Source organism: Aegilops tauschii, chromosome 3 (genome assembly GCF_002575655.3).
Source record: "Aegilops tauschii subsp. strangulata cultivar AL8/78 chromosome 3, Aet v6.0, whole genome shotgun sequence".
Taxonomy (NCBI): Eukaryota; Viridiplantae; Streptophyta; class Magnoliopsida; order Poales; family Poaceae; genus Aegilops; species Aegilops tauschii.
Genome location: NC_053037.3, coordinates 8,612,189 through 8,637,753, shown reverse-complemented (window position 1 = coordinate 8,637,753; position 25,565 = coordinate 8,612,189). Strand labels below are relative to the sequence as shown.

The 25,565-nt window shown below is 47.3% G+C and overlaps 3 protein-coding genes and 1 pseudogene across 41 annotated transcripts; all 4 read right to left on the bottom strand.

Moving 5' to 3' along the window:
• Positions 1-1,397: 1,397 nt before the first annotated feature.
• LOC109777185 (zinc finger protein CONSTANS-LIKE 6-like) lies at positions 1,398-2,250 on the bottom strand (annotated as a pseudogene).
• A 1,199-nt stretch (positions 2,251-3,449) lies between these two features.
• Positions 3,450-4,628, bottom strand: LOC141042595 (putative F-box protein At3g52320). Its single transcript, XM_073511435.1, has one exon. It carries the CDS (start codon positions 4,626-4,628, stop codon positions 3,450-3,452), a length of 1,179 nt encoding a protein of 392 aa, XP_073367536.1.
• A 667-nt stretch (positions 4,629-5,295) lies between these two features.
• Positions 5,296-9,098, bottom strand: LOC109777187 (glutamate decarboxylase). 2 transcript variants are annotated; one of them, XM_040403213.3, is made up of 7 exons: positions 8,870-9,098; positions 8,236-8,440; positions 6,962-7,162; positions 6,655-6,869; positions 6,259-6,512; positions 6,114-6,166; positions 5,296-6,013 (listed from the first exon to the last, which is right to left on the bottom strand). In XM_040403213.3, the coding sequence occupies exons 1-7, from the start codon at positions 8,962-8,964 to the stop codon at positions 5,564-5,566; spliced, it is 1,473 nt and encodes a 490-aa protein (XP_040259147.1). In that variant the 5' UTR covers positions 8,965-9,098; the 3' UTR covers positions 5,296-5,563. The 2 variants fall into 2 exon arrangements, with proteins under 2 accessions (XP_040259147.1, XP_020191421.1); XM_020335832.4 differs by having other exon boundaries at positions 8,561-8,925.
• Positions 9,099-13,229: 4,131 nt separating this feature from the next.
• On the bottom strand, positions 13,230-19,662 carry LOC109777186 (uncharacterized). Of its 38 annotated transcripts, none has more exons than XR_012204022.1 (10): positions 18,945-19,662; positions 17,821-17,929; positions 17,500-17,686; positions 17,311-17,402; positions 16,728-16,854; positions 16,038-16,125; positions 15,249-15,566; positions 14,528-14,578; positions 13,912-14,058; positions 13,230-13,527 (listed from the first exon to the last, which is right to left on the bottom strand). XR_012204022.1 is itself a non-coding variant. In XM_073509800.1 (9 exons), the coding sequence occupies exons 3-9, from the start codon at positions 17,587-17,589 to the stop codon at positions 14,024-14,026; spliced, it is 525 nt and encodes a 174-aa protein (XP_073365901.1). In that variant the 5' UTR covers positions 17,590-17,686; positions 17,821-17,929; positions 18,945-19,662; the 3' UTR covers positions 13,617-14,023. The 38 variants fall into 38 exon arrangements, 5 of the variants coding, with proteins under 5 accessions (XP_073365901.1, XP_073365900.1, XP_073365898.1 ...); XR_012204017.1 differs by lacking the exon at positions 16,728-16,854 and having other exon boundaries at positions 15,241-15,298; positions 15,409-15,556; positions 16,075-16,125; XR_012204016.1 differs by lacking the exon at positions 16,728-16,854 and having other exon boundaries at positions 13,230-13,559; positions 15,249-15,298; positions 15,409-15,556; positions 16,075-16,125.
• Positions 19,663-25,565: the final 5,903 nt, after the last annotated feature.

Below are 25,565 nucleotides of genomic sequence, written 5' to 3'. Positions count from 1 at the left end.
CCCATTGTTGTAGCCGAACGTGAATCTTCCCCACGGCTGGCACCTCGGCCCCCACCGCATTCTGGTGCCGGTCGTGCCACAGTCCGAGCGGGCCCGTGCAGAGGAGATCCGCAAGTGGTGTGCTCTCCTCACGCCAGAGCACGCCGCGAGCCAGCATACGCGGCAGACTCCCCGAACTGGGATGTCTGGTTCGCCACGGAGCACGAAGTGTGCCGTCCAGGTCGAGGCCCGACCTCTGCCGCAGCCGACGACGATGAAGCAAGAGGAAGAGGAGGCCGAGGCAGAGTACCAGATCGCACCGGAGGCGACGCTCCAGTGGGCCATCGAGTCCTAGCGCCGCCAGAAAGACGCCTGCTGGCTTGGCCTCGAGGAGGCGCTCTAGCTATCTGCGGCCGGCTACAACAGAGGGTAGAAACAGGGAAGACACTAAATATTGACTATTAAGAAGACCACTAGATACCAAGGTAAGTCAATTCTTCAGTTCATGGAAGGGGGACATGAGACAAATAAATTGCTAACAAGCGAGTAGTAAGAAGACCACTAGATAAATAAATAAAAGCAAAGTCAATTCCTGAGCCAAATAAAATAGACACACGATGCAGATTAGTTGGCAAATAATTTCAAAAGCAGAGCAAAAGATTTTAGCATCAACACACACAGTAGTCACTTCAGCCCAAAAAAGGTACCAACAAAAGCATAGATTTCATGCAACCACATTGTCAGAGCCTCTGATCATAACTTGTATGCATCAATGCAAAAAAAATAGTGGCCAGCAGGCTCATACTTGTTCCAATTTAAAGATATTGCAGCAGGATGAGGATACAAAAACTGGCCAAAAAGAGAAAGGAACTCACAACAGCCGTCAGATCAAAGGCGAAACGTTCACAGCATAACCTTCTAGAGCCGGAAAAAAGGTATGCTGAAAAAGACTGCCTGAGCCAACATTTACAGAGGGGAAAGAAGTGATTCAACATTTTGTAATCCAAAAAACAAGTAGCAGGCTGCATTGCTAAGTAGGTAATACAAGGGAAGAACAGGTGTACACTCATATAAAAGGCAGCTGATGGAGCATTAGGTTGATACCATGTTCTAATTAAGACAGCAAACTGTAATTCCACTTCCACCACAGGTGATCTAACCTAGAGTCAAACTGTTTCTTGCTTGCACAAAACAAGTCAAGGCACAGAAAAATTCACAAGACAAACGACCAGAGGGTAAACAGAAGAGACCTTTTACGGTACATCAGGTTTATTTAAGCCGTTCATTTTATGTGGTTGGATGGCTGAGATGAGCCAATACTACAACAGATTTTCAGTAGTATATTGAGTAGTTAGGGGTATTTTGGGTAGTTTACTGTTTATCAATCGGAAAAAGCCAGGTTCACGCAGGCAGGTCTCTTAATGGCCACCTATTAGATTGAGCGTGAGGCTCCTCGGAGGAACTGAACGTCGGCACTTGCACGGCTGCTTGCCGTGTTGTAGTCCGGTGTTGCCTAAGGTCGAAATCGATCTCGAGCATGTATCGCCGGAAACCTTGGGCTCTGTTGGAGGCCGCACGCTCGCATGGCATCGATCTCCAGCTTAACTCGCCCGCCGTCTTCTACGTCCATCGGCTCGATGACGCCCAATGCCTCCATGCAAAACGGTTCCTCCTCGTTGCCGTCGTCCTTGCCCGGCCGGCCAAGAAGGGCCTACATGTCGGCGGCGAACTCCATGAGCTCATCATCTGTCGGACCAAAGCTTCCAAGGCTGAACGGGCGCCAGAGACGGCGTTGCACTTGGCTTGGTGTTGGGTTCTCCATGATGTCGTCGTCCTCATCGCGGCACGACGCGACGGACGTCGTCGCTTCCTCCAGAGACAACAGCGAGGAGAGCTCCGGGAGGACGGGATCAAAGATGGGAATGCGGTACAGTAGGTCCTCCACGTCGGTCTCCTTGCACACTTCTGATTCTCCGGCGAGTCCGCACCGGACGCCTCTGGGACGACGAGCACCTTCGATAGGAGGGGCCTGACGCTCTTGCCTGCGAGCCCCTTCGACAGGAGGAGCCTGACGCTCTTGCCTACGAGCCCGGGGCCGCGCCTGGTACTCGAACCACGCCGCCACGACCTCGTCGCCGCGGCCCGCGGCCCGAGGGAACCACGGTGAAGTGGGCTGCAGACCCGCTCGTGCCTCCACGCGAGGGGGTTCGCAGAGTGCACCGATGTCTTTATGCCAGTGAACTGCCAGGAGATTTTGGGTTCGCGTGGCATCGATAGTGGCGGACGAATCGAGCGGCATGGATACGATGGGATTATGAAAGAACTAATATAACCCTAACAGAGAATTACCAATATATCCTAAAACGAAAATTTGATCGATCCATATTGACCATTGGATTAACTAAATACTACCCACTATATTGGGTAGTACGATGCACCGTAAAAAGTCTCAAACAGAAACAATTATTTATCAAAGGCTCACTATCCCCAAAGTTGAAACGAGATTTATTGGCGACTTAGAACATTTGTTGCATGGTCAGTTGAGAATATGGGACATTAATGGTGTAGCTGGAGAGAAGCTGGATGATTATGAAAGGACGGCCAGCGACAAGAACTGTTGTCGGAAAACTGCTGTGCTGCTTCACGGAACCAATTTCTCTAGTACTTGCAGATGCGAGTGGACGGACCCAGCTGTTTAGTGCTGTTTCAGTCTTCTCTAGAAGAATACTACCACAACTCCCCACCCAAAAAAAGACCTAAAAAAAATACTACTACAACTCCTGGAAGGAGGCAGATATAATCATGTCCAATTCTCGCTATAGTGGCGAGCTTTAGTCTCCATAAGACCTACCTAACCAGATGCAATAGATGCATGGAGAAAACAGAATTATACCATGACACCTCATTGGCAAGTTGACTATTATGATGCAATATGGAAGCATTCGATTTAACTAGCAGTGCTCCAAGGTATCCTAGAAGTCAGGTGCAGCTTGCAAGTCAGCCAAGATGAAAATCTGCCAATTCTCATTGTCAGCTACAACAAAAGGGTGCAAACAGGAAACACACTAAAAAAATGAGTATTAAGAAGACCACTAGATCAAGAGGTAAGATCAGTTCTTCGGTTCAAGAAAGAGGTACAAGGCATATATAGACTGCAAAAAATTGAGTACTGAGAAGACCACTATATATAAATGGAATAAAATACTTAAAACGGAGAGCAAAATGGCTTGGTAATTTTAGCATCAACACAAGCAGCACTCACTTCATCCCGAAAGGAAAGGGTATCGAAACAAGCATAGGTTCAATGCAACCACATAACACTCACTTCTGATCACAACATTTTATACATCAACAGTTCAACACAAAACGAAGAAATCATGATGCTCATACTTGATCCAACTCATAGACACTGCAGCTCATGAGGATAGGAAAACCAGGACGTTAAGAAGCACCACCTCACTCAACAACCATCAGATGGAAGGGATGAAAGGGGAACCATTCACAGCATAACCTTCGAGTGCCGCGAAGAAATCATGAGGAACAAGAGTTTGCTTCAGCCGTTGATCCCAGGAATGGCAGCTTCGTAAGGTAGCAACCAGTTTGCCATCAGTGTCAATGTAAAACATGGAACGACCAAAACAGACCAGCAAGAGCGCGTTACCATCACCCGAAGCAACGTCCAGAAACCAACCACCAGCAGGACCTTCAGGCCTCCCCCTGATTTGTGCGATCGGCAATCGAACCCGGTACTTCAAGTCCCAAGCCTCACTTTCGTAGTTGTGTAGCACCCATATGTCGACAACTTGGCCGGTGGTCATGCTGTTACAGGTATAGATGCCAAGCGTGTCATCCATCTCAAAGATGCATGACTTGGTGGGAACAAGTGGAGCACGCATCTGACGAAACGACTCGGCTATGGTGTCAAATACTACCAGTTTGCTTCTAGTGTCCTCCTCCGATAGGTTGCGATAAAACACTCGGTACCAGTGCAGGCAATCACGCAGCCGGACAGGTACACCGGATTCAAAGATCGCCGACACTAGCTTGGTCTCGGAGCCGCACCCGACGTGCCTCGGTGGCTGGTGGGAGCCGAGCGCAAGGACATAGAAGCCAGTTCGGTCGCTAGGTGTGTCCCACTGCGTCGTCTCGTGCTTCCTCCCTTGCAGTAGCAGCCGGTACTCGCCGGTAGGGCGGTGCGGGTACATCCCCAAGATGTTGAAGTCCAGCAGTAGCCCGGGGGAGGCCATCTCACGCGTGGTGGGGTTGCAGACGGAGAGGCCGGCGCGAGAGGCATTCAAAATGCTATGCCTGGTTGAGAGGAGGAGGAGGCCGTCGCAGCAGCCCTCCAGTTGGTAGGGATGGTCAAACCGGACGACGGTGTGGAGCTGGGCGGCCTGGTGGTCGAGGAGGAGGATGTCTTGCTTCCTGTCGCTGCCGATGTACTTACAGTGGGAGAAGATGGAGAGGGCTGGCTGGCGGGCGTGGTGGGCGAGGAGGAAGCCGCGGGTGGAGGTGGCGCTGCGCCAGCCGCGGCGGACGGCGCGGCAGCGGAGGATGGACTTGGGGTCCAGGCGGACCAAGATCTCCCAGAGGACGATGGCATCCGGGAGTTCGCCGAGGAGAGGCGCCGCTCCTGCTGCTGCCGCCATGGTCGCCGGCTGGGACTTGCGCCGCTGCCGGCGGAGGGGGTCGATAATGACTAGGAATGGAGATATTTTCTTTTTGAGGGATCGATAATGGCTAGGAATGTAAGTAGGACGTTGGCATCTGGGAGTTGGACCTCATGATCGATAATGACTAGGTAGATGTTGTCAATACCTCTGATGAAATCTAGCTGTTCCTCAATTAATTATCATGTTTTGAATTTTTCCAAGGTGAAGAAGGAAGAGAAGAAACTAAAGCAACAGTCTGCAGCTACCGACCGCCTTCAGGATTCTTGAAGGCCAATAATACATATGGTGCTTTTCAAAAGAGATCCAACACTGGAGGTTGGGGCTTTGTCCACTGAAGACACTGATCTGGCTGCTTTAGGAGCTATTTTTTGGGATATAAAATTTCAGTTGTGTGTAGCTTTCGCTATGTTGTTTCTTGCCCCCGGGCTTGTAATTCAGTTGCACATCATTATGTAGATGCGCATGGCGCCAACTTTTAGGAGCTGGAACTTGTAAAACCTGGTTGGGACAGCTCGCAGGCTTTGTACTGAATGTTGTTGCTGGCGAGGTGTCCGGCAGCACTATATAATGGAATACATTGCGTTCCTTTCCACAAAAAGAAAAAAAGAAGAAGAGAAACGCATCAAAGGATACAGCAAGCACGTAACGTTCCGACAAACAGCTAAAGCAAACGACAGATACATAGTGACCTCGGTGGAGAGGTGTCCTGTGCAGAACCAATCGCCAGCAGGGCCGAAAGGGAGAGTGCAATCCGCGTACGTACGCAGTACAAAATACGGAGGAGGCAGGTCCTGACAGTTCACATATGCACCCCTCCACAATAATTACACAATGCAAGATAATACAACATAGACACGTGATGAAAGAATGCACCAGGCGTCTCAGCAAGCAAGCACGCCCCCGGCCGGCCTTCAGCAGACTCCGGCCTTCTTGTTCCCGGCCAGGCCCTTGAAGGCCTCGGTGACGGCGTCCACGGTGCTCTTGGACGCGCCCTCGGCGGCGGCGGCGGTGGACAGCTTGATGGCGTGGACGGCGTGCGCGTCCAGCTCGCCCACGATCTTGTTGATGTCGGTGAGGAGCCGCTGCGCGAGGCTCCGGTTGAAGTCCTCCCGGATGACGATGCGGAGGACGGCCACGTGCTCCGCGTCCGCCGGCATGGTGTAGGCCGGCACGATCCACCCGAACCGCCTCAGGTTCTCCGAGATGTCGAACACGCTGAAGTTGGTGCTGTCCTTGAGCCTGATGGCCACCAGCGGCACGCCGTCCGCCTTGGACAGCACGTCGAACCGCCCCGTCGCGTCGATGCCCTCCTTGAGCACCGCCGCGTTCAGCTTGCAGTTCTCCATGATGTGCTTGTACCCCTGTGAGGTGTGTGAAGAAAGATGTCAGTCAAACAGCAAACTCTCTGCATTTTGCAAATGAGTGAGGGAATCATGCTGAAGGCTAGCTGACGATGCATACCTCGAAACCGAGGCGGATCAGCTGATAGTATTGTGCAATGATCTGGCTAGCACCTGCACAGAAATCACACAGTAAACACCTAAGTTGTTGTAACATCGCAGAGAGATCATGCTGAAGCTGAACTAGAGAACAATATACTACTGACCTTTGGAGAAGTTCAGTGTGAATGTGGGCTGATCTGTTCCCAGATAGTTTATGTGGAAGATGAGTTCGTCGGGCAGATCGGCTTTGCTCCGCCAGATGACCCATCCAACACCAGGGTACACAAGGCCATACTTGTGCCCACTAACGTTGATGCTCTTCACCAATGGCAGCCTGAAGTCCCATTCAAGCTCAGGCTGGAGAAAAGGAGCGATGAATCCTCCACTGGCAGCATCAACATGGATCGGCACATCCCACCTGCATTATGTGTATGATGGTAAGAAGACATATGTCAAACTATGTTATCCATCACTATGATGACTACTTTCTGCACAATTTCAATGAAATTTGTCCATCACTATGATGACTAAATACAATTGACAGCATACAAAAAACATACCCTGTTTCCTTGTTCTTTGCCACAAGAAGGTCATTCAACAGCTTCACATCTTCGTACTCTCCGGTGAGAGTAGATCCCAGGATGGCTGCAACACATATAGTGTTCTCATCCACCATTTCAACAGCCTTCTTAGGATCCATGACATAGTACCCTTCAGTTAACTTGACCTCCTTCAGTTCCACTTCAAAATATCTAGCAAATTTCTCCCAGCAAACCTACGAGCACATGAGAGGTTACAAGAGGCACATACACACAGTGGTAAAGTTTAAAAGATTTTACTTCACAGATAAACAACAACAAAAAATACCTGAACATTTGCACCAGTAACAATGTTAGGTTTGTCGCATGGCTTCCCCTGCTCCTTCATTTTGTTTGCCCACTTCCGCTTGAAAGCCAGGCCCGCAAGCATTATTGCTTCCGAGGAGCCCACTGTTGAGACTCCGATAGCAGTCTCATCCTCACCGATCGGTGCATTGAACAAGTGAGCTATCATGTTTACACAACGGTTCTGCGAAATTTTAAACAAGTGATAAGCAAATGCATGTAGTGCTTAAAATCAACAGCTTGTCCATGCATTACAGATATAGGAATGTTGGTTGTTAAAATCCAACAACAACAGTACATGATGATAAGCGTATTGTGCTGATTTACAGGAGATACGTGGATCAAGAGGCTCTGCTCCAAGGGGTTTGTAACAGGTTCTGCGTAGTCTGCTTGCAATTAACTGGCATGCTGCCCACCAGAAATCACATTACAATGTTGTCTGCATTGTGTGTTCTTACAAACAGCATAGAAAATAGTCACTATTACCAAATTCCCACCAGCTGATGCCTAAAACAGGAAGATTTCTTAAAGTATACTACTTGCAGATTGAGCCAGACCGTTGCGGCTGTGACCTGAAACCAGGTGAAACTATTTGCTAAATAAATGTGTAGCGGCCCAGACCAGCTGACCAAAAGCATCCATGTGACAACCAGTTGAAGGTTCAACCATATGGAGCCATCACTTTCCCGTTACTGAAGCAAACTATGTTTTCAAGACGGTGGATGGGCCAATGGGGTCACGAACAGTTAGTAAATGAACCACACCAAACTACTATGCACCGGTGGCTGGCTAGCATCAGGTGGTTGTCTTCAGCTCTTAAGAAGCCTGATGGATACGTTCTCCTATTCCGATTCTGGATTAGCCAATTCTCAAGAAGCCTGATGGACATGTTTTCCTGTTCAGGATATGGATTACCATGTCCATGCACAACTACAGTAGTTTATCTTGTGGGGTCGAAATTCAGTATGCCAACCAAGGCATCCCGTTTGCTCTCTCCTCCGCCCCGCCCCGCTCCGGCTCGCCGGAGAGCCGGCGGAGGTAGAATAGAAGGAGAGCAGAAACAGAGCGGTACCAAGCAAAACCGCACGGGTGCTGGGATCTCGGACCCTTGTATTTTTAGGAGATTTGCTGCTACTAAATGGTACGTATACTAAATGTGTTGGGGATTGTCCCCTTGCCCCGAAATGGCAGGGAAAAGCAAATAAATAAAAGGAGAGTGTGGGATCGATCTGGGGTGTCCATCCCGGACGTACGGACCTGGAGCTCGGTGGTGACTGGGTACTCGTCCATGTCGACGTAGTTCTTGTTGACGGAGTCCATCATGAGCTTGCCGCACTCGGGCTCCATCCAGGTGGTGACGAAGGACGCCAGGTTCAGCCGCGGGTTCCCGTCCAGCATCAGCTCGTCGCTGATGATCTGGTACGCCGCCTCCTTGGGGATCGACCCCGAAGGCATCCGGTACCTGCAGTCACGCCATCGACGGAATCAGCAACCGACATCCGTCAGATCGGGGTGGGCGAGGTCTCGGCCGGCCCGCCGGTGTGTGTGTGCTGCTCGCATGGATGGGTGGGTGGGTGGTCACCGCGGCAGCTCCTCCCGCACGTAGCGCGAGGAGAAGGTGGAGTAGACGGCCTCCCCGGCGCTGGAGCTCGCGTTCGAGATCACCATGATGGCCGCCGGCGACTACTGCAGTGTGGTGGGGGAGTCCGGGAATGGATGGGAGAAAAGATGGGGTGGGCTGGCAGTGGTGGTGGTGTCACACCGACGGTGTGTGCGCTGGTGCCTTGTAGTGGAGTGGTGGAGTGGTGGTGGTGGTGGGGTAGTGGGTGGCCTCTGCCGGTTACCGCGAGGCGTGCTGGCGTGGTGTGTGTGGAGGAGGGGAGGGACTGACCGGGGGAGCTGGTCGCGGACGTAGCGGGAGGCGAAGGTGGTGGAGTGCAGCGGCTCGGCCGTGTCCGACCCCGTCGCTGCCACAGTTACGACCATCGTCCTCCTCCTCCTCGCTGTCGCGGGCACCACCGGGAAAGTGACGGCGAGTCGGCCGGGAATCGAATCGGTTCTCCACGAATGAATGGAGGCGGGGGCGGAGGTTGGTGCGCGCTCTCTCTTTCTCGGTCTCGGTCGGCGGACGGGCGCGGCGATGGGACGGCCCTTTTGTTTAGTGCAGCAAGGCACACGTACGCGCGCTCCGTGGCACGCGTCGCGCCGCGAGGTGGTTGCCCGCGGTGAGCTGGCCACATGGTAGTCGATCACGCGCCCATTTATTATTTTTTACATTACGACAGGAGCGAGAATGCTACGCGCCCGGTGGGGGAGGTTGACGCATGCCGGTGCCAACAACATGTCCCCGCTGGAGAGAAATGATGAATTTGTTTTTTTTAACTGAAAATATGTTGGATCAACTAGACAATACCCCCCGTTGGTGGGGAAATCTCGGTAACAAATGTATAACTACTGTGGAAGCTCAAAATCCCTCTAAGAGTGAAGATTTTTTTTTGGTTTCTTAACAAAGGAGTCATCCTTACTAGAGATAATCTGGCTCGACGAAACTGGCATGGTTCCAAGACATGTATCTTTTGCCAACATGACGAGTCTATTAAACACTTATTTTTTGAGTGCAAGTTCGCTTGGGCAGTTTGGGCCATAGTTCAAGTAGTTTCGAATCTATACCCACTACGTAGTGTACGGAACATGTTCGGCAACTAGTTGCGGGGTGGATATTGATAAACAATTTTCTGCACATATTCTTGTGGGAGCGGCGGCCTTATGCTGGGCACTGTGGCTTATCAGGAATGATGTGATTTTTAATAACAAATGTGTCTCATCTCCTATGCAGGTTATTCAAGTGTGTACACGATGGTTCCGTACTTGGTCTATTCTGCAGAGGCCGGAGGACAGAGACCTTTTTATGATGGCGTCTACACGGCTGTAGCGTACGGCCAGGGAGGTTTTCTACCCCCATGGATGGCGGTGTGACCTACGGGATATGATCTGCCACTCCTTAGGCTGGACATGTTTTTTTGATTGGCATTGTATCGAATTATTTTTTGCTTTTAGGGTACTTTGGACTTTTTTGGCTGTGTGCATCTAGCTATGCAAAGGTCGGGCTTTCTTTCGATGCGATTGTATCACCTCGATATATCTATTCAATGAAATGTCCTTTATCGAAAAAAAAAGATGCTACATAAATAATTAAAACTAACAAAAAAATGCAAGAGCGTATACTTAAAAATCATTAAAAAATATGAAGCGTATAACAAAATAAAAATGTATAAAAGAGGGAAAAAAATTGATTCACTTGAAAGAGTGTCTTTTTAAAGAAAATAAAATAAAGGATTAAGTATATAGATTTGCTCGAGGCACCCAACACATATACCGTGCCCGTAAGAGTACAGTGCAACAAATTAACTGTTGACTTACATACATGACATGATGATGTGGCATGGCAGCGCTGCATAAATATGCTAATGCAAAAGTTAGGACTTATAACTTAGATGCATGACTTGCGGATGTGGCATTGTTGTATGGCAGAGAAAATAGGTAATGGGTTGTAGTGCATATCACAATTAAATAAAACGTGATTCAAAACTCACAGTTAATGCAATAATGCATGTTGCATGGTACAAAATTCTCATGTGTAGATCAAACGAAGCCTAGTGGATCAAGCTAGTAATGCTACAATAATTTTGATGGCGTGAAAACTTAGATAAATAGAAATAACGAGGATTACTCTCAGGTATATATAATTTGTGTTGCCGCTTGAGTCAATTGTCTCCATATTACATAGCCGCTCTTCCCCAAATAAATCAAGGGTTCCTTTGCCTCCCTCCGCTGCCGCCGCCAGCCCGCTTCGTCTCCGGAGGCCATAGGGCCATGCGGCGCGATGGATTCTGGCACTTGCCAGCGGAAGGGATTCATTTTTATATGTTTCTTCGAGTTTTGTTAGGGTTTGTGTCCTACTCGGGAAGACGAGACGGCGGCGGCTCCTTAAAGATGGAATAGAGTTCTCCCTGCCTAGCCACCGTACCGGTGGTGCATCTAGCATCGTCGGTGGGCGTGCGGATGTGTGTCTACGGTGGATCTGCCCTTTGTGGATTTGCTCGGATCTGGTCATAGTTCGTCTATGTTCGTGTGTCTTCAGGTTGGATCCTTCTGACCTATACTACTCTTTAAGGACGGAGGTTGCTATTCTGGTGCACCTGTCCTATAGGGTCTTAGCACAACGACTTTCGATTGTCTACTATAACAAGTTTTGCCCGGCTCTGCCAAGGGAGGGGGGGGGGGGGCGAAGACGACGGCGCGCCTTCGGCTCGCTTCAGTGCTCGTCGTCGTCACTATGTGGTCTAGGGATCTGAATGTTTTATTATTATTTCTGGTGTTCGTGTACTGCTATGATTGAAAATGAATAGATCGAAAAAAATTCGCTATAGACTGCAAGACGGTCGTAGAGGACATCAAGTCAGGAAGTTCACCTAGTTATGGAGCTATCATCACAGAAATTAGAGCTAGTTCTTAAGGTTTTACTTCTAGTTTTTTTAGACATGATTTTAGAATCTCGAATGGGGAAACTCACAATCTCGCAAAACATGGTATTTCCTTAGGGGTTGGGCGCCATGTGTAGCTAGGCCAACCCAGAGATCTTCTCTTCATCCATGTAACATTGCCACGGATTAATAAAGCTTTGAGAGTTTGTCTCAAAAAAAGGTGGACCAGGGTTTTCTTCTTCTATTATTTCAGGTAATGGCCATTTTCTCTCTGTTTTGTCCTGGGCAATATATGGAGTGTATGGGTGAGATGCAGAAACTAAAGTAAGAGCCCCCGCAAAAAATAACTAAAGCAAGAGACCTTTTTTCTTTTGTTATGCATGTATTTTGGTTCACTGTTTTAATTTTTTGTTTCTCTTTTTCACATTTTCTATTTTTTAATTTCAATTTTGTGTTTTTTAGTTAGGTTGTTCTGTTTCTCTTAAACTCGTCACCCAGTTGCACAACCATCTCTCATGCGCAAATGTACAAGTTAGGTCCCACATGTAACAGATGTACAACACCAATTTTTTTTGAGTCTATGTACAACACCATTCAATTAAGGTTCAAGTGGTTGGCGGCGACGGGAGGAGGGCACCTAGGCCGCTCGTGGGAGCAGCAAGGGGCCAGCCTGTCTCCTTGTCTGCTTAGTATTGCCATTGCACTACACATTTGTTCAACAACAATCACAGTTACAACTTACAAGTTACAACTATCTCCAGGGCATAGGCTGAATGACTAAAACCGGTACTACTACATATATATATCGAGATTGCTAAATCTCAGTCTTAAGTCTGTGTTGTGTGTCTATAGGTTGGATCCTTCTGACTTATGTTTCTTTTTATCGGTGATGACTTCACGACTGTCTACTACACCAAGGTTTGTCCGACTCCGATGAGTGAGTAGCGATGATGGCGGCACGCCTTCGGCTCGCTCCAGTGCTTGTAGTCGTCGCTAGGTGGTCTATGTACCTGGATGTATTTTTTACTTCTGGTTTTCTTTGTACTACCTTAATAGTTGATGAAAAGATCGGGAGTTTTTTCGCGAAAAAAAGCCTTACTTGATGCTATATTAATGGGATCTTATAAAAAAGATCCATGCAAAATTTTCTTACTGCACCTCTGCTACAGTACATACAATCCAACAGCAACGTCACTGCACTGCTAACAATCGACCGAACACATCACACACATAATGAAAGTTTAAAGAAACAACCTAGGCATGACTTAGCAACGTTCAGCACATGATCTCGGGGCTGCGGATCAGTTACCGGTGCCAGCGCCGGTGTAGGCATCAGCCCGCTCCTCGCGTTCAGTGAGCTCTTTATGATGACGATCAGCAGAGAATGGAGATGGGATGAGGCGGCGCCCTGTTGGGAGGAGGAGGGTGCCGTGGCGGCCGGCGAAGGGCCGGAGAAGCGGTGACGGAATGGGAAGCATCAAAACAAGCATAAGGAATGGCCATATGCAAGGGGCTTTGGGGGTGGTCATTAGAGACAACAATCTTTTGTTTACTGTTGCTAAGAGCATCTCTCTTATAAGGGGTTTACAGTTCGCGTTTTATCTCATACTAGATTGGCAACGCGCGAGGGTGCCGGTCCTAACGATATGGTCAAGCCGTGGAAGATCAAGCGGCATGATGCATTAGTATGAAGGCAAATTTAGCAGATGTAACATGACAACCAATTATCGAGTTCAATGGTAAGAAGAAACATCCACACTGTACCAGAAGTGTAACATCATCAAATTCAATATATGGTCATGAGATTATAAAAGCTAACCCGTCTCAGAAGCAAGGCAACATCCAATTCAGCACGGTCGTATAATTACAAAAGCTAATTAGCTAACATTAAGTTCAGTAATATGAGCAGGAACACAAGAGAGCAAAAGCCAACAGTGGCAATAGAGAGATAAAACTACGATGCCATAGCTTGGTTCAATTGCCTCCATGAGTGCCATTCCATTTGAGATGCGACACCAAAAATGACCAACAAAATATCAATGACGTTTGTCCTGCTTCCAGATCTCTGTTTTGTGCCCAGCAAATTTGGCAAAATTTCTGATAATTCTTAAATATATCACTTTAAATATGAAAACTGATACATGCACACATATGTAATGAAATTAAACTTGACTAATGCAACAGCAGAGTGAAAGTCTCATGAATATGGGAAGAAATGTTACAAATGTTCTGCATCCTTTTGACACTACCAATCCAAAGTGATTATTTCTATGGGCAATTTTTTTAACGAGCTTTAGTTAAATTATGTTCTTGATGAATAACAGTGGCTCTGAAATGTACATGACCATAAGAAGTGCATCCATAGACAGACCCTTTTGCCTTTGATATTATGATATACAAAAATTCTTGATAAATAAAGTGTATCTAAGTCAGTAGTATAACAAACTACCTGGATAGACTGGGCCTCAATGGAACCTCCTAGAGTATTGATACATACATGGCGCAGGTGCACCACTACCGGCCAACTCCAACACCATGCTGACAGCCCGCCTTGCCGATACCTACCCGCCCACACTTGGTCCTCTTGCCCAGGACACTGCATAGCAGGCAACACATAAACTTGATCACACAAACCTTAATCAATTTTCTGCTTGCAAAATAAAAGAGCATATTCCTAAACAACAAAGATGGGACGACGACCATCTCTATCAGAGGAGGTAGTGTATGATTAAAAAATGGTAGTTTATTGTATTAAAAAATTGTAGAAATTGGGGTGGACATCCCGCATCCGTGGATCTACCATGTAAGGAATATACTGAACATAATTTGGTCTCACTATTTGTAGAGCTTAGAGAACAACAAAGTAATGCAGAAAACAAAACATGGGACTGTACATATTCTAACACACCACTGCACCATATAGATACAAGATAGATCAATTAGAAGGGGCAACTTGTGCTCTGTTTATGAGAAATAAATCAAATAATATTGCAAGAGACTGAAAAATGATGGCAAGAACAAATCAAATAATATTGCAAGATACAACACATTATGAAAGATCATACCTCGACAAATCAAACCAGGGACTGTAGATCCGCGGATGGCCACCGCAATTTCTACAATTATGCAAAATAAAATACAAGGCAAGAAAATCACTGAATTATAACTGGAAACTGAATTTTGCTCTGAACCATAGCATGCACTTGACAAAGTTAAATACCCAGAAGGAAAATATCATATGCGGTAAAGATCATGGAGAGATCGAATTGATTGGAGTCTCTACTAAACACTTATCGGCTTCATCATATGGCCATTATGCTTGCTTCTGACAATTATGCTTCTAACTAAAGTACAAAAGTATCCAATGAGATCGGAAACGCGCCTTGGCGCGAGGGTGCCGGTTACAACGTTGTGACCAAGTACATAATGCACAATTTGATAGCTCAGTTGATAAGAAATCACATAGGACTAAAAAAGTCACTACCTTTAACTATGTAATCACCTGGAAAAAAATTGCATAATTGTTATGATAATCCTGCTGGTACAAACTATGATAGTTAGGATAATAACCTTGGTGTTTTCATATGAAAAAAAAACACCAACAATCATGAGGCCCTTAAGGAATCCGTAAGGTACACGGTTCACATACATATTCTAGATGCACCAATTGATGAGCATACAAAACGATTTGAAATTTCCTCGCAAACATATAGAACGTGGAAGCAAACTGCAGATAGAAGAGAAATAAGGCAACATGCAAAACAGAAACTGGCCTCACCATGATACCTGTTACTTTTGCGATCAAGTGTTCGTGGCCCAAAATTTCAAAATGAAGCCTGAAGATTCAGATCAATAAAAAGTACACTGTCACTGCTTGCACAGGCTAGCACCTCTGGAATGAGAGAAATAGAAGTCTTCCAACAGAAAACTAAGGCTGCGCCCTTGCTTTTTCACTTGATTGGAGATGATATTAGCCTCACTGCTGATGAGTACGTGAAGTAACCCCTCTTTGTTGTACAGCCGAGAGAGCTCCAGACTTCCTTTTTCCTTTTTTTTACCTTTAACTGTACTCACTCCGTGGAACAGCAGGGATTCTGTTCTTCGCTTCAAAAATGAAAATTGTGTCTTCCAGTTAGAAGTCTCCAGATTTGTTACGGTGTAAAGTTATGTAGCAGAAATCTTAACTCATCTATTATTTATGCTGACAGTAAAATCAGCATAGTTACATAATACTGAAGTGCATCCTTAGAACAAAAATAACAGGGAGGTCTGAATGCCTATAAAAATGGAAAATGACACCATTGAATAGACAAACTAATATATATTATTTGGAAATGTGTATTTATATGGTCATCGAATAATAATTAATTCAGAGTAGTAAATAGATGTCAGAGGATCCTAATTCTACAGTTTGTACTCCAGATACCAACAATGGCTTTTTCAGCAAAGTTGTAACATAATAAGGTAATGAGGTAGCATGAGAGTACGATTAATTTAGAGCAATATGAATGGAATAATCCCTGAAGACAATCATTAGTACAGAGCACATATGATGAACATTAATTCAGAGCTAACCTTCCATAATACGACCCTGTTACATCTTATGCAGTACCTTCTTTGCTGCAGTTATGTGACGCTGTAGTTTCTTCTTTTCGTTCCAATCCTGTAACGTAAAATATTTAGAGAAGAAATATTACAATTCAGTACTAATTTAGTGTAACGAAAGTTGCAAAAGGGGTAAAATGCTTCCATGGCAGAATCTGAAACAATCATGTTAACTACTACCACTGTCCTATAATATAAGACGTTTTACAGTTCACAATATTTTGAAACCCTAAATCAATCCATGATATTGTAGAGGTTTCTAACTATAACCACCTTAGCTCTATAAGGTTAACATTATGTGTGATGAGAAAGAGTTGCAGTTGCAATTAACAGAATTAAATTAATTTTTGTGCCATTGTAAAACTGGAGTGATGTAAATCAAGTCAACAACCTATACAACGCAATCTATGCAACAGAAATATCTTTTTTCTAAGGATTAGTGTCAAATTGATTTGCGAAAAAAACTTGGATTTACAATCTGCAACCCTATGTTTGTCCCATTTATCCGAAAACTTCAAGCCATGTTTGTGTGTGACAGCTCGTACACTAATGCAGTAGGATACCGTTGGATTAAGAAATGAGGTCAGATCATATATTCTTTCTATTTGTATAAGACTACAAATTCTTTAAATTCACGCAGTCAGTGATATTTTTGAGCACCATGGAGGAGGAAGGGGAGAAGTGAGACCGACGAGGAGAGAACCACACGCCCTCCCCAGCTCGTAGAGGAAAACACCAGGGACTCGATATGCCGGTACTCCTCGCCACTCCCGGGAAACTCTTCAAACTTCAGCAAGAGTACAAACATGGCAAATGATTTTAAATAATAGAATAGCCGGTAAGATCTTACATAGAAAAATTATATTTCAAAGAGCAACTGCTTAAACCATTGAGTACAAAAGCCATTCATGCCAACCACAAAAAGGAAATAATCTGCAATGCAAGGCTAATATGATTTATCTATTGCCAATCACCGTATCCATTTAAATTATAATCTGAACATATATACTTTCCAGTCACATGGCATCATCTTTTTAATTGAACTAAACCTCCAAAGTTATGTCAATGATTAAATATGGCATTAGTGTAAAATATGGTAATGGGGTGGTTTATTTGGGTCAAAATAAGGCAAACAACACAACACAGAGTATCCAATTAAGCATAGCAATTAACAATGAGGGATACTAATGAGGGAACTCTGAAAATGGATAGATCACCTCACATAATGATTATCTCAGCATACCTAGGCTAGGCAAGTGAAACCGACAATAAGGGTAAATAGAGCAGCCGTTCCCTTGGCAGTGGCCGCTCCATGTCCTCCTCCCCCTGCGTATCCTGCCATGGAACAACCGACAGAGCGACCCCAGATCAGAAGCCCGCGCGCGACGAAACGAACTTGCGAGACGGGGGTAACGTGGGCCCACCATGTTACCTGGGTGAAGAGGAGGGAGCCAAAGAAGCCCGCGAGGAAGAAGATGCAACATGAGAGGAGCACCACAGGGAGCCACAGCCGCGTCGGCATGAACCAACCGCAGTCGGTCCTGATGGCTGGCTAGCACAAGGGAGGGCCGGCATGATCCCGCAACAACAACATGAATTTGCAGCAATCCATCCATGCTCTTATCATGTTGTATGCAAAACACACACAAAATCCGATCATGTTAATAGAGCAACCAGAACCTTCTATGTCATATGGAGATTAAAAGGAATAAGAATTAAGGATATATGAAACGAGTAGTTCAACTCTACACACATGATCAAGAAAATGGTAGTGTGGGTAGCATATATATGCAGCAATCCATCTCCATGCTCTTATCATGTTTTCTGCAATCCAGAGTGACACCTACCATCAGCAACATAACCTGCATAAAAGCACACCTGTGATTAGTAATACTGGACTAAATCTCGCTATAAATTAGAGCACGTTGATACTCTTTATGGGAATAAATTAGAACAAAAACTGAAAACAAATTATGGATACATACTATCGGATCTAGCGTGAGCATTTGAAAATATGTGCCAAAAACATACAAGGTTGTGTTTTGTGAGAAAAGGAGAAGTGTCTGACACACAAATAGATGCATTACAGACAAACATTTTCAGGTTCTCAACTTCTCAAGTAATCAATTTTCAACCACAAATGTTATTCTTTAAAAGGCGCGAGTTCAAATGTGTAAACTGAACCAAGGCATATTACTTTTTCTATGGTACAAATAACCCCTTATGCACTCTTGGCCTTCTTCTGGCCATATAAATTCTCAAGCTCTTTCAGATTTCTCAAACCCTGCCTTTCTCCGACAACATGTCCATTATCCAACTGATTCAAGCGATTAAGTCTGAACATGGCAACTGAGAGCCATTGTCTTCCTCAACAGAAAGGAAGCAAGTTACATTCAAGCAAACTAAGCACAAGCTTGACCTATTAAAATACAAGATATAAATGAAAGAATAAGGTAGGAAGAGAGCTGCCAGAAATGCTTAAAACCCACTAAACACCAACGCTGACTATTGGATATTTTGCCAAACGCACCATCTATTCTTCTCTTAATTCATCGATGATGGCGCAACAGGTGTATTGCTCAATCTATCTATCCAACTAATGTATAGCCTTCAACCATCTATGTCGATGCATCTCACCTCTAACTGAACTGTTACCACACGAAACATAAATACACTGCATATGTACCAAGAAAAGTAATCCTTGATTTCTCTTTGCATAGCAATAATGAAATTAAACAAAGGAGAACATAATGCTTACATAGACATGAAAAGCAACAGAATTAGATATTTTGTGAGAAGCATAGCACACACATGATAAAGTAAAAGCCCAGGAAAAGAAACAAATTGTGAGAGGAATGGAATATGGAGAGAAACAACCTTGGAATCAGAGTGAGAGGGGGGATCACATGTACGTGCTGCTTCCAAGGATTGCCTCATTCTTCAGGCCATTGCAGATCTGAAAATAAAAGGCAACCGAGGTTGACATGAGAGAGAGAGAGAGGGAGAGAGAGAGGGGGGGGGGGGGGGGGGGGGGGGGGGGGGAGAGATGGTCGGGGTGCTTTGCTCCCAGATAAACCGTGGCGAGCCAGCGTGCTACACGGGAGCAAATGGATGGAATCGAAGCCTTGGCACAAGGCGCTTGTAGGACTGGATGTAGAGGAAGAGGAGCACGTCGTGGAGGTCGGCCTCCCACGCGCCGTCCGCTGTGGGGTCGTCGTCGCCGCCGGGGAGCACGGCGGCGAGCGCCCTGAGCGCCAGCGCGGCCTGGTCGGCTGGGATCTGCAGCGGCTCCGCGAGCACCGCGGCACCCACGTGCCCGGGCCCCGGCGCCAGGAGCTTCGCCTTAAGCTGTGCTAGGGCTTGCGTGGAGGTCGGCCTCCCAAGCGCCGTCCGCTGCGGGGCGTCGTCGTCGCCGGGGAGCACGGCGGCGAGCGCCCCGAGCGCCAGCGCGGCCTGGTCGAGAGGAAGGGGAGGAGATGTGGGAGCGCCGCGGCGGCTGCACGAGAGCGAGGGGACGGGAGGGGGGAGGAAGCAGAGCACACGGGACGAAGGGTGGTGGCGGCGGCGAGTGCGGGGAAGACGGGGTGGCGAATGGGAGGACGAAGAGGCGAGGCAGGCGCCATCCCTCGTCTCATCCAACCAGGGACCAACACGTCACAGGCCAAAACGTGAAATGACAAAAATACCCTCTTTACAGCGGGGGGTGAAACTGTTCATTGTAGCAATAACTCTGGGTCGATCCGACGGCTCGGCTCCTCCCACCGCTCGATCTGACTTCCGGAAACGCATCAAGCGACTCGATCCGACGGCCGACAGTGGCTAAGCTCTGAGAGAGCTCATGTTCTCCATAGATACTTATATCAGCATAAGGGTCGTATTTGTCTGCGGCATAACAGAAACCGTAATTGAAACGATAAACTTTGAAAGAAAGTTTGGCGCGAAAGATGAACAAGCAATAGCAGTACATAGAAGTTCATCATCCATACATACAAGGTCATCGATTTACATAGAAGTTCAACGTCGGCCTAACCCTAGCGTACTGCCCAAAATGGGGCTCACAGGTAAGCCCTACGGGTGCGGCGGCGGCGATCACTTGTCATCGGTGTCGGAGGTGAGGTTGACGTACTTGGCGTCCTACGCTTCGGCTTCGCGGCGCCACGCCTCCTCCTTCTCCTCGAACTCACACTCCCTGGCGAGGCCCTGCTCGAAGAGGACATCGTTGAGCTCTTCCACGCGGCGGCGGCGCTACACCACCTCCACCTCCCGCGCATTGGGCGCGAGGATGACGGCCTCCATGGCATCTGCCTCCGCTGGGGGGGGAATCCTCCGGCCCGACGACGCCACCGCCACGCCACTCCGACTCCGCCTCGAGCCCCATCTTCACAGCGCGGAGCGGCGGGAGCTCCTCTGGCTCCCTTTTCACCGGGGTGAGCAGCGTACGGGAGCTCGAGGCACCGGCGGAAGAGCCGGAGGACAACCCGCGGCGACGGAGCGCCTGCCTGTGGTCGTACTCCTCCGTCTCGCGGCGGAGGAGCGACGGCAGCGGCGAGAGCCCTTGGTTTGTGTACCTACGGGCAGCCCTTTTCCTCGCGCCGTCGGCGGCGACGCACCGCTTCCGCTCGGGGTCATCTCCACCACTGGCGCCGTGGCCCGGCGACCACATTCCGTGCCACATCGAGGGAGATTGAGGTCGCCAGTGGCGAGAAATCGAGAGAGGAATTTGGGATTTGTGGTGGCGCGCGAATAGGGTTTCGACCCGTATTCCAGCTGCAAACCCGTACATGTATCGAACGGAAAACATTTACGGGGCGGGCGGCTGTACGGGCTCTCATCCGGCCCAAAAAAGGGCCAAACCAGTACAGTCAACCGGAATTTTACAGGCTGTCCCGTTTTGAGGGGTCTGCTAGAGATGCTCTAAAGATAGCAGCCCGGTTGATGCTCCATCGGAGATTTTATTTTAGAAAAGGAGGATGTACCACTAGTAGAAAAGACGGCTTTGGTTCAGGCCGGGTCAGCCCATTAGTCCCGGTTCAGTCCAGAACCGGGACCAATGGGGGCACTGGTCCCGGTTCGTGAGGCCAGGGGCCTGCCGGGCCTCGTGGGGGCATTGGTCCCGGTTCGTCTGGCCCCTTTGGTCCCGGTTGGTGGGACAAACCGGGACCAATGGGCCTCGCTCCTGGCCCACCACCATTGGTCCCAGTTGGTGGCTTGAACCGGGACCACAGGCTGCCCTTTAGTCCCGGTTCATGCCACGAACCGGGACCAATGAGGTGCCTATATATACCCCTCGCCCGCGAGCAGAGCACTCCAGTGCTCTGTTTTTCTCTGGCTGGCGAGGGGAGGGCTTTGTGGTGCTCTAGCTCACCTCCTATGCACATGAGGTGTTCGATGAAATGCCCGAGCCACAGTAGTTAAGCTTTCTTCTCTCGAAGCTCGACCTCAAAGCTCCATTTTCCTCGAGATTTGTCTAGGTTTAGCGGTCCGTCACGTCCCATTCCCGTCTTCACCGCCGTCGATCGCCCGCGCCGATCTCGTCGCCGGCACCACCGTGGTGAGCCTCTTGTTCTTATCTTTTTTCTGAAAGAAAAAAATTCTTACTTTAGATAGATACTTGTCTAATTTTCTTACTATTGTATTGCTTGTTATTATATAGTGTGATGGTTTTGGTATCCGCCCCCGTCGGCCCTCGTCCTGTCTATGATTCGGATCTGGTATATATTATCTTTATAACTATTGGTTCATTTATTGTTTATGAAAATTATGCCGACCAACGTGACATAGATTTTATTTATCTAGGAGGTATGTGAACCGGAAATTCCAACCGACCCTATTGTCGAGAGGTTAAATTTAGTTGAAGAAGAAAACAATTTCTTGAAGGAAAAAACAAAAAAATTGAGGAGGAGAAGATGATATTGGAGTTGCATGTTGCGGATGTCGTCGATGATCACAAGATCAAGATGGATGCAATGCGCTTGAAGATTAGAAAGATTAGAAAATATGCCATTCATACCGAGGCTTGGTATCATTATGCCGTTGGATCAATTGTTACCTTGGTTGCGATTATGATCGCATTTGTTTTCGCATTGAAATGTTTTAGATAGTTTCAATGTATGGTTTAATTAATTAGATGCTCTGGAGAGCTATATGTTGTTAGATGAGAACTATGTATGTACTTTGGTTTTAATGTGATGATGAACTTCTATTAATTTGGTCACTTAATTATCTATTCATGATGTTTTGTAATGGTTTTTGACACACTTAATTATATATAATGCACGCAGATGAACCGGCAATGGATGTACGGTGACAGACACACCTCCGAGTACATTAAGGGCGTGCATGATTTTCTCTAAGTGGCTGAGGCAAACAAGCAAAATGGTTTTATGTGTTGTCCATGCCCTACATGTGGGAATACGAAGTCTTACTCTGACCGGAAAATCCTTCACACCCACCTGCTTTACAAGGGTTTCATGCCACACTATAATGTTTGGACGAGGCACGGAGAAATAGGGGTTATGATGGAAGACGGCGAAGAAGAAGAGGACGATGACAACTATGTGCCCCCTGAATACGGTGATGCTGCAACGGGGGAAGCTGCTGAAGATCAAGAGGAACTAGACGATGTGCCCAATGATGCTGCAACGGGGGAAGCTGCTGAAGATCAAGAGGAACCAGTGCCCGATGATGATGATCTCCGCCGGGTCATTGTCGATGCAAGGACGCAATGCGAAAGTCAAAAGGAGAAGCTGAAGTTCGATCGCATGTTAGAGGATCACAAAAAAGGGTTGTACCCCAATTGCGAAGATGGCAACACAAAGCTCGGTACCGTACTGGAATTGCTGCAGTGGAAGGCAGAGAATGCTGTGCCTGACAAAGGATTTTAGAAGCTATTGAAAATATTGAAGAAGAAGCTTCCAAAGGATAACGAATTGCCCGACAGTACATACGCAGCAAAGAAGGTCGTATGCCCTCTAGGATTGGAGGTGCAGAAGATACATGCATGCCCTAATGACTGCATCCTCTACCGCGGTGCGTACAAGGATCTGAACGCATGCCCGATATGCGGTGCATTGCGGTATAAGATCAGACGAGATGACCCTGGTGATGTTGACGGCGAGCCCCCCAGGAAGAGGGTTCCTGCGAAGGTGATGTGGTATGCTCCTATAATACCACGGTTGAAACGTCTGTTCAGAAACGAAGAGCATGCCAAGTTGATGCGATGGTACAGTGAGGACCGTAAGAAAGACGGGAAGTTGAGAGCACCCGCTGACGGGTCGCAGTGGAGAAAAATCGAGAGAAGGTACTGGGCTGAGTTTGCAGGTGACCCAAGGAACGTATGGTTTGGTTTAAGCGCGGATGGCATTAATCCTTTCGGGGAGCAGAGCAGCAATCACAGCACCTGGCCCGTGACTCTATGTATGATAACCTTCCTCCTTAGATGTGCATGAAGCGGAAGTTCATTATGATGCCAGTTCTCATCCAAGGCCCTAAGCAACCCGACAACGACATTGATGTGTACCTAAGGCCATTAGTTGAAGAACTTTTACAGCTGTGGAATGGAAACGGTGTACGTACGTGGGATGAGCACAAACAGGAGGAATTTAACCTGCACGCGTTGCTGTTTGTAACCATCAACGATTGGCCCGCTCTCAGTAACCTTTCAGGACAAAAGCGGCGAGATAGTGCCATGCAATGATCTGCGGGGATCATCCCTTCTCACATACAAGTGCCATGCAATGATCTGGCTTCTCTCTCCCTCCCCGCGAAATAGTTTCGTAGAGCCGAAAGGCTGTCTGGGTTCCGGCAGGAACTAGTTCTGGACGGTGAAGCCCTGCCGGATAGATGACATCGTATGTGTGCAACTCTGTAGAGAGATCGTAGTTTCGGTCTTAGTTTGTGAGTGCCTCCCGAAGGGCTGTCCATGTGACCGTCCGAGTTTTGAAGGTCCTCCCGAAGGGCTGTCCGAGTGACCGTTCGAGTTTCGAAGGTCCTCCCGAAGGGCTGTCCGCGACACCGTCCGGGGGGCTGTTTGACCGCCTCCCGGAGGGCTGTCTGAGGAGCAGATGAGGGTATACATCCTCGCGGTTGGGAGGTTGTAAATCCTAGCTGCGGGGATCTGCACCGCCGATCGTCATCGACTCTACTTCCCGCTGCGCAACGAGTCGGTAACGAAAAAGATCAAACCATGTATGCAGTCTCCATAGTGCCACAGGTGTGAAGTGCATTAGCATAAGCTAGATTATTGACTCTAGTGCAAGTGGGAGTCTGTAGAAGATATGCCCTAGAGGCAATAATAAATGATATTATTTATCTCCGAGTTCATAATTATGTTTATGTTCCATGCTATAACTGCAATGATTCTCGAGTCTGCAATATCCACGAGGCTCGGAGGAAGACTCATATGCACGTGTGGAATAATAAACGGTAAGAAGTATTCCTAGTCTGGCCTCTAAGACTAGCTCAAGTGTTGCATGATGGTTCTGTTTTCCTGATCATGGGCATGTCTATGCCAGCAATTTTGAGGGCACAATGTTAAGAGAACATTTGTGTTGAATCGACCCGGATTGATGTTATGCTAAGAGATTCATTCGTCACAAGTTAATGGTTTATAACACAGAGATAGTTACTGTTTGCATAATTCCTTAGACCATGAGAGTATCGAGTTTCTTCATGCTTGCTTCATGAAAATTGGGGTTTGTCAAACGTCATCCGTAAACGGGTGGCTATTACGGCGGCTTACGGGTTCATGGAAAAGTGTGTCAAGTAACTTGATAGCTCAAGATTGGGATTTGCTCCTCCGACGATGGAGAGATATCTCTGGGCCCTCTCGGTGTTACGGTGTCCATCATCGTCTGGCCAGACACTTTGTGATTTGATCATGGGGATGCCGGAACACGATAACGAGAAAAGAGAACAATACCGGTAATGAGGTAACTAGCATAGTGGACAAGTTGTTGATCCACGGGAATGCCAACATGTCTTACCTCGGGTATTTGTAACATATCGCGAAGCAACAGGAATAGCACACGGCAACTGGAGGTTCACTCGAGTATTTATTCGTGTCGGTATAGGGGTCAATATGGGTGTCCACGGCTCCGATGTTGATCATTGATCGGAAGGGGTTCCGGGTCATGTCTATACTTCAACGAACCTATAGGGTCACACGCTTAAGGGTCATCTATCTGCTGAACACTAGACAGGGAGTCTGAGAGAAAATCACCGAAAAAGTTTCGGACACCGAAAAGTTTCGGACAGCGGAATCGTACCGCAGAGAGAGGTCACCGGATGAGTTTCGGTGAAACCGAAAAAGTTATTTCGGGGTATGCCATTAAGTCAAAATGGTTTCAGCACATGCCTGATAATTCTTGGAGGGTGCCAGAATCATTCTGGAAACTTTTTGGAATTTTCAGAAATAAAAACCGAAAATGTTTCGGAGCTGCCGGTACCGCTTTGGCTGTTTTTCGCAGATGAAATTCACTAATCTGAAATTGTTTCAGA

What these genes read in the sequence shown, in the direction of transcription:
- LOC141042595 (XM_073511435.1), bottom strand. Translation starts at nt 4,628, where the DNA reads ATGGCGGCAGCAGCAGGAGCGGCGCCTCTCCTCGGCGAACTCCCGGAT.
- LOC109777187 (XM_040403213.3), bottom strand. Translation starts at nt 8,964, where the DNA reads ATGGTCGTAACTGTGGCAGCGACGGGGTCGGACACGGCCGAGCCGCTG. An exon ending in CACACTGAACTTCTCCAAAG is followed by an intron (nt 6,167 to 6,258) that starts GTCAGTAGTATA and finishes ATTTCTGTGCAG; the next exon opens with GTGCTAGCCAGATCATTGCA. An exon ending in TGATCCGCCTCGGTTTCGAG is followed by an intron (nt 6,014 to 6,113) that starts GTATGCATCGTC and finishes CACACCTCACAG; the next exon opens with GGGTACAAGCACATCATGGA.
- LOC109777186 (XM_073509797.1), bottom strand. Translation starts at nt 17,642, where the DNA reads ATGCCGGCCCTCCCTTGTGCTAGCCAGCCATCAGGACCGACTGCGGTT. An exon ending in CTTGATCGCAAAAGTAACAG is followed by an intron (nt 14,579 to 15,248) that starts GTATCATGGTGA and finishes GCATAATTGTAG; the next exon opens with AAATTGCGGTGGCCATCCGC. An exon ending in CCCTGGTTTGATTTGTCGAG is followed by an intron (nt 14,059 to 14,527) that starts GTATGATCTTTC and finishes CCTGCTATGCAG; the next exon opens with TGTCCTGGGCAAGAGGACCA.